Source organism: Clupea harengus, chromosome 22, assembly GCF_900700415.2.
Source record: "Clupea harengus chromosome 22, Ch_v2.0.2, whole genome shotgun sequence".
NCBI classification, from domain to species: domain Eukaryota; kingdom Metazoa; phylum Chordata; class Actinopteri; order Clupeiformes; family Clupeidae; genus Clupea; species Clupea harengus.
Genome location: NC_045173.1, coordinates 24,812,045 through 24,820,268, shown reverse-complemented (window position 1 = coordinate 24,820,268; position 8,224 = coordinate 24,812,045). Strand labels below are relative to the sequence as shown.

Here is an 8,224-nt window from a genome sequence, read left to right as displayed (position 1 = left end):
GCCTCCATATTTGGTCGAGGTGACTCTGGCTGTATTTGCGCGCTGGGCCGTTTAGCAAATGAGATTTTTATTGCCCTACTGCCCCCGGTGCAGGGTTGGAGGCCATCGTTGGAGGATTCACATGTAGCCGGCTTAATTAATTTGAGAAGGATGACTGCATTGAGCAAAACAGATAAAAAACGGGGGGGAAAAGCCACTGCGAAACAGACAGTATCGGTAACCTTCTCTTCGCGGTGCATCTTCAATTACCGTAATGAATGGTTTCCAAATTAAATGTTTCCCTTCAGCTTTGAAACGCCATGCGCGCAAAATTCATTCAATATCTCCATTCAATCATGCCTGTCCTCCTCATAATTACTGGAACCGGAGTAAATCTTTTTTAAAGCAGTCGCGAGACCTTGGACACACGCCAAGTCTGCTCGGCAAGAGAGACCTATCGAAGGAAAGAGAGAGGGAGAGAGAGATGAAAAATCGAAAGACAAGTGCAACACATTATAACCTTCCTCTCTTCCACCCCTCTTTCTCCGGCTGCTAATACTATATAGCCTTAGTCTGTTTCACCCACAGATTTTCTAATTTTTTCCCCTCAAACGAACACCATTCTGTGATTGACATTAATCTGAAGGCCCACTTCTGCTGATTAAAGCTCGACAGAGGAGCGTCCATTCTCCCCGTCTCGCTCCATCCCATTAGGACAGAGTGTGACACAGCAGTGGAAATGATTAGAAATCATCTGATCTCTGCAAGGCACACACACACACACACACACACACACACACACACACACACACACACACACACACACACATTATGCCTCAGAGAAAATATGCAGCTTTAGATAGACTTCAACTGGCCATTCAGTGTGTAAAGGGATATCGTCCGTCTTCTCCCTCATAAGGACCTACCTTACAAACCCTGGACTGTCACTGAGGTTAGAGGTCTGAAAAGCAGATTGACTGTCAGTTCTTGTTTTTTGTTTTGGTTTGCTACTTCCTCGCATCATTGTATAGAGTCTCTGTGTCTTTCTCTCCATCTCTATCCCTCTACCCCCCCCCCCTCTCTCTCTCTTCCCCTAATGAATTCATCATTAACTGCTGATGAGCCTGCTTTTTCTTCAGTATAATCAGCTGTGCTGACATATGCATGCACAGTATGCCATTTCTGTGCAATCTGACGCATTTGGGGATGATTTAAACACACGATGAAGTACTGCTCTATGCGGATTCACGAGTGCCTCTTAGGAATACTTAGCAGGTAATGGTCACAAGGAAATGTTTGCTGGCCTTGAGCTAATACACATGTTATTCATAAAGTATGTGAGTTCAAAGACATCAAATATTTTTTTACTACTACTATGTAGTTCCTTTCAGTGAAGTGTGATACATACTTGTTTTATTTGTGCTCGCTGTCACCTGATTCTACAGAGAGAAAAGGAGAAGCCATCAGCATCCGCTCAAGTGGCTGCTGTTGTGTTTAGTCAGGGAACACTGTTATCTCAAGGTCACACGTTTACCGCCCACTGAAAAGGCAAAGGTCGGCCGCGTCCCGTTTTTAAGACCGCAGAAAACACAAGCTAATCAAAACGGGCAATTAAGTGTTATTGGCGGACATCCACTGGTTTACCTTTCGTGACTTCCCTGCCTGTTGTGTGATGTTCTCATCACTCATAAAGATTCCATTTAGGACTATATTATCCTTTCATACTAAAGCTAGAATTCCGAAAATCAGTCAAAAGAGATGTGATTCAACCTGTCTCTTATTCTGTCAACAAAGCTGTGCAGTTGGACAGCGCTGGCTGTGTTTAACTCCAGAGCTGGTCCCAAGAGATGGACCGCCAGCACATAGAGGACATGTGAGCTTTTTCTTCCTCTTTTAATTGTACTGACAGTCCCTGACAGTTTGTAGGGACATGTGCCAGGAGAGAGAGAGAGAGAGAGAGAGAGAGAGAGAGAGAGAGAGAGAGAGAGAGAGAGAGAGAGAGAGAGAGAGAGATGAAGGTGAGGCCAACATGGGTGAGATGTGAAGGGAGGTGCCGGGTTGGGAGGGTGAGTGGAATAGATGGGTTGCTGGTGTGGACACTTGACCTGCCACCCCCCCCCCCCCCGGAAGTTACAGTACTTCCATCACTATATCAATTCCCTCCTTCCCCAGTCTGTGTGTCTTTATGGGGCATAGTAAAAGGCTGCTTGTCATATAAAATACAGTGAATGATATGGCCTGGTTTAGAACGTCATTTATTCAGAGGCTCTTTAGTTCTCTCTCTCTCTCTCTCTCTCTCTCTCTCTCTCTCTCTCTCTCTCTCTCCCTCCCTGCCGAGACCCGGCCAAGGTTGCGCTGTCATTTTTTTTTTCTCTCTCTCTCTTCTTCAGGTCTTTGATCTCCGTAGCCTCGGTGAGTGAGCGAGAGAGGAGTGTTTGGTGCTTTTATGCGTGACGTTTAGTTTCAAAGGTTCATCGCTGTGCATATTTACAGAGATCCGCGTCACCTCCAGATACCTCCACTATTTTTTTTCACAATACATCAATCACCTCGTCCTGACCTTTTAGCCCAGGAAAAGTTTGCCTTACTGTTTGATCTCCAGCTCTCTGTCTGTCTCTCTTTCTCTCTCTTCCTCTCTCTCTCCTTCTCCTGTGTCTGCTGCTGGCATTGATCCTAAACAGTTTTTAAAAGAAGTGTTCCTCGGTCAAGTTCCGTCCGTGGATTGTGAAGACAAGGACGCCTGAGTCAGCGCTTGTAGCTCATATCATCTCTCACTCTCTTGCCTACTCTCTCTCTCTCTCTCTCTTTTTTATCACTCTCTCTCTCTCTCTCTCTCTTTTCCTTCTCCCTCTCTCTTTTGCTTTGTCTCTTCATCTCTTCTTTAATGTTTTTAGAGTGCCACACACCAGAATCTCACACCCACTCAAAAAAGAGGAGAAAAAAAATCACAGCACAGAGTAGAAGAAGAGAGAAACCCCTCCGTCAGCAGAATGCCTTTGGAATGTGCCAAGATCGAGATCTTTAAATGTGTGTTTGCTGACATAGTGACTGAAAGAGAAAAAGATAACAGAAAGCAAAAAAAAGATAGACACAGTGAGAGGGGTAAAGAGGGAGGGAATGAGAGAGAGAGAGAGAGAGAGAGGGATGAGAGAGTTGATAGGAGGAGATACATGGCTAGGTGGAGCAGGCTTAAGAGGGCCCTTTTGCAGATAGAAACACAATGGGTCTGAAGCCAGACAGCTGCAGTGAGGGAGAAACCCACCGTACGGCGATATGCTAATTCTGCTCCACAAACTAGTGTACGGCAGGGGGAGAAAGAGAGAACAGAGAGAGAGAGAGAGAGTCAGAGAGAGATGGGGAGAGTGGAAGAGAGAGAGAGAGAGAGAGAGAGAGAGATGGGGAGAGTGGAAGAGAGAGAGAGAGAGAGAGAGAGAAGGAAAGGCTTTCCAGGAATTGTGAATTGAGAAAAGCTTTCCAGAACACATGACCCTCTTGCTGCTATCAGCCAGTAAAAGTAGATTTGTTCAGCTCGTGTAGGCTGCATCATCAGGCCCCTGTCAGCACAGGTTTAGGCTGAGCTCTGCCGAGGCACACACACAGGGCGCAGAGGAGAGGACCATTTGTTTTCGGGCCGTGCCAGAGCGAATGAGATCCCTCCACGGAGCACGTTGCTGGAACTGCCCATACTGCCACTGCAGCGGCAGGCCGTCATTTGTCTGGAAGCGTGGGGGAAATTGGAAATCTGGATCGGGCATAATCCTTTTTGCTTTGTTCTGCGCGGCGGCCAGACACTTTGTCAATACAGATGCTCTTTTCCTCGTTAGATCGCTCCCCTGGCCTGCCAGAGAGATGGGTAGGGAGATACCTACAGACAGAGGGATCCTATTTGTCATTCCCTCTTTCCAATACTCAGCAAAAAAAACACATGCCTCGAGAGAAATAGAAATCCTGCAGATAAGCTTTAAGAAACACACACATCACACCCCATCTGTTCAAAAGATATAGATTGGTGTTGTTTGACTTTGAGTAAAACTAGTGGTGTTGGAGCACTTTGTTGTGCTGTGTGTTTCCTTGCATAAAAGTACACAACACAGGTTCTAGGAGCAGTCACAATTTTCTAATCCAACTGAGAAGTACAATGGGAAATCAGGGTCTGGATGTGCAGTATAAACTTTACACGTATATGCATGGGATTTACACACACACAAAAACACACACTCACCAACACATGCATGCATACAGACCACGGGCTTACTAAACTACTGTTTGAAGTCTCTCAAAACTAATAAGATACTGTAGCCGCAAAGCAAGGGGTTAGTTGATACGTTTCCGTAACGAATGTAATTTTAGTTTTTAAGTCTAGCAAACTCTCTATTCCTCTCTCAAATACTTCTCTCTCCCTCACACCCAGGTTACACACACACACACACACACACTCACACACACATGCTCACATACAGACACACGCACGCACGCACGCACGCACGCACGCACACACACACACACACACACACACACACACACACACACACACACACACACACAGAGAGACACAAAGACACACACAGACATTCACAGCAGGGGGATTTTAATCAGTCCAGCCAATTAGTGGTGTTTACACTGTGTCAGGCTCCAGTTTGGAGGAGCCAGGCAGAATTAGCATCAAACAGCAGGAGTGTGTGAGGACGGCTGCCATTCGGTCTCCATTCAGGTCTCCCACCCAGAGCTGGTGGCACGGTTGGCAACTGTGGTGCAGGACACGGAGTGAGGCAGGGAAGAGGCTCATCCCTTTCAGTGATGGTGGACACGAGCTGCTGGGCAGCAGGTCTCACTAATCAGCCTTAAGTTTAGTGGAAGCATAGTTTGGTACTCTGTGTTACTTGTTGCTAATGTCAAGAGGAGCCTGCTTCTTGAGAACTTGGAACTGAACGGTCTCTTATTATAAAGCACTCATGGAAGTGTATGAATTGTGCTATATAAACGTAGTTGTCTTACTCACTAATGGGGTCTTAGTCCAGTATTCTTGTGGTGTTGTGGTGCCATTTCCTCCGGCCCGTCAGGCTCAGTGGACAAAAGGTTATAATCCAGTGCTGAAATAGGAGTGAGAATAAACACCAGAGCTTAGAACTAGTCAGCATTATAGTAACTATATAGACTATAGAAAGAGACTAGAAAGTCGAAAATCAGCGGACATTTTTTAAGAACAGTAAATATAATATGATCTGTGCCACTTGGGTGTAGGTAAGTGTGTGGGGGGGTGGAGGGGGTCATCTGAAATCTCTGGAATTCACCTCGTGAATTCTGATGACCATCAGAATTCCTCCAAATCGCACTGTGGTCTGACTATAATGAAGGGGTATCAGATTACTCCTCGTCGTAATTTCACTGAGGCAAGGGGAATAGATGTGTAAGCGTGTGCTTACAAAGGTAGTGATGTTCTGCTGAGGAGGAGAGGACCCTGTGGTGAAGGAGGCAACTCTAACCTGTGTTGAGCTCTTGGACACATGTATATACACACACACACACACACACACACACACACACACAGTGTACTGTACATGTCTCGCTCTGGCTAGTTAGCTTAGCTAGCTTAGTTTTACAAGCGCCCTTTTTCTCTTCAGGTTGTGGTTGAGGGAGGCAACCCTGTCTGTACAGGTCTGTCTGTGGCTACTTAATCTAGCATGTTTTTTAGAGAGGGAGAGAGCCCTTTTTTTCTCTTCAGGCTGACGTGAAGCAGCGTGAAGCTCTCAGAAACATGTACACGTCTCACTGGGTCTGCATGTGTAGTCTAGCATGTAATAGGAAGGGAAACAGGAGCCTTTCTTCTCTTTTCTCTTCAGGTTCACGAGGAGGGATGCAATTCAAACCCGTATTGAGCCCTCGGACACATGAACACGTCTCGCTCTGTCTCTGTCTACACATGTAGTGTGTAGCATGTTTTAGTGAGGGAAACAAAAACCTCTTGTGTCTTCCGGCTCAGGTGAGGGAGCCAGCGCAAACCCTCACTGAGCTCTCGGACACATGTGCACGCATCTCGCTGTGTCTAGACATGTAGTCTAACATGTTCTAGTAGTGTTTGAGAGAGGGAAACACAAGCCTTTTTCTCTCTTCAGGCTATGGTGAGGGAGGCAGCATGTGTGCACGTCTCGCTCCATCTCTATCTACAAATGTTGCCCAGTGTGTTTTAGTGGGGGAAAAACAAGAACCTTTTTCCCTTCTGCTGGGGTTGTGGTGGAGAGCCGTTAATGAAGTCCACAGAAAGAGCCATCTGTATTTTCTTAAAGAAGCTGCCGTGCACAGGAGAATCAGGAAATCAGTTAGCAGGATAGCGAGTTGTACTCACAGTCAACGCTTCAGGCCAAAGCATTCAGAGGGAGAGAGAGAAGCGAAGAGAGGGGAGGAGAAGAGAGAAGGGTGGAAAGAGAGGGGAGAAAGGAGGGGAGGGGGGGGGGGGGGAGCAGGCAAGCACGTATTTTTAGGCAGTATAATGTGTCCATAGAGACTGCTCCCAGATGTGAACCAGAGAGTGCTGAGAGTGGAGCCTTGTGCTGAACCTGTGCCAGACGTGCACACACATACTCTCTAACATACACATGTGCACACACATACACCCACACACACACACAAACCCACACACTCTCTTTCACACACACACACACACACACACACACACACACACACACACACACCACACACACACACAACACACACACACACACACACACACACACACACATACTCTCTAACATACACATGTGCACACAAGCCAGCCTCAGTCTGTGTAAACTGTAAATAAAACATGAAATCTATAGCATTGGAGACCTGCAAGTGAAACAGTGCACATTTGCAGTTTGCAGTGCTCTTGTGCGTAATCTTTCCCATGTCTGCCTTCTTCCTCAGACACTGTGGGTACATCAAAGCCAAGCAGGACCCAGACGAGGAGAAGATGCAGTTTTCAGCACGGAAGAGGTACAGCTACTCAACAGCGTCTAGCTAACATAGCTAACACCAGTCCAATCTGAACAACATTAGACTCTTCACTGGACTATAAAGCCGATCAGAATGGTGGTGATGATGATGATATGAGGTTATGGTGATAATGATGATGATTTTTGTGGAATCAAAAACGATAGCCCCCCAAGGCCCCTAAAACAAAAGATAAAAAAGTGATACATTTGAAAACTGAAATTGAGTGACGAATAAAACTGACTTGTTCAGTGTCTGATCATTAGCGCTGGCTCACCAGGACTTGTGTTATGTACATTATATGCTTAGATAATAGAACACAATTACAAAATGGACAGTATTATTTATTCATTCATTACTAAATACTAAATAATGATTACAGTAAGATCTTCCACTGATGTGCTTTCTGTTGGTCATACAGTGAAGCTCCCGGGGAGCCGGACCCTACATCCACCCCACACCTATGAGGATCCCAACCAGGCCGTGCGGGACTTCGCCAAAGAGATCGAGGCCTCCAGCATCCGCATCGAGCGAGTCATCGGCGCAGGTCAGTCTCGGCAGCCGACGCGCCATCACACAACCGCCTGATATATTTAACCCTGCGGCGCTGTGGCTGCATGTGTTTATTTAATCGATGACTCAAGATCTATTCCTGCACTTCACAGTGCTGAGCACTTAGCCCGGTAGAGAGCGCTGCGCGTCTCTCTCTCTCTCTCTCTCTCTCTCTCTCTCTCTCTCTCTCTCTGTCTCTCTTTCTGTTGTTCACTGCAGCAGCCTTGAAAAGTGCTTTTAGCAACAGATCTCTTTTCATTGAGAGCTCATTTATCACAGAAAAGCCCATGGTTCTGTTTTAGTTGTAATTATAGACCATCAAAGTATTTTATTCATTCTGAAGGGCACACTCTCTTCATTCAACCCTGCTCTCTTGCCCTTGCTTCCTCTCTCTCTCTCTCTCTCTCTCTCTCTGCCTCTCTCTCTCTCTCTCTCTCTCTCTCTCTCCCCCCTCTTCCACTCTTGGCACTAGTTATGACTAACAGTAAAGAGCTTTTTTGTATGTGTGTGTGTGCGCTGCCTCTGCTCCCCGTGGAAAAGGTGTGAAAAGGCTGAAGTGTATGTGTGTGGCTCTCACACACCAGACCTGTGAGACATCTCTTTCCTGGCGACCTCAAGCAGAACAACCCCTCCAGTCTAGAGTCACTGCAATGTCCTCTCCTCACGATGCTGAAGCGGGCAAAAGCTAGCTCAAGCACTAGACTAGAACTCTCTGTAATAATTGATT

The 8,224-nt window shown here is 46.4% G+C and overlaps 1 protein-coding gene across 1 annotated transcript in view; it reads left to right on the top strand.

Annotated features, from left to right (window-relative positions):
* The first annotated feature begins 2,008 nt into the window (after positions 1-2,008).
* Positions 2,009-8,224, top strand: part of LOC116218331 (ephrin type-A receptor 3-like) — a 26,092-nt gene continuing 19,876 nt past the window's right edge. Inside the window, 2 exon segments of the mRNA XM_042702986.1 lie at positions 2,009-2,012; positions 7,367-7,492. Coding sequence (XP_042558920.1) covers positions 2,009-2,012; positions 7,367-7,492 — 130 coding nt within the window.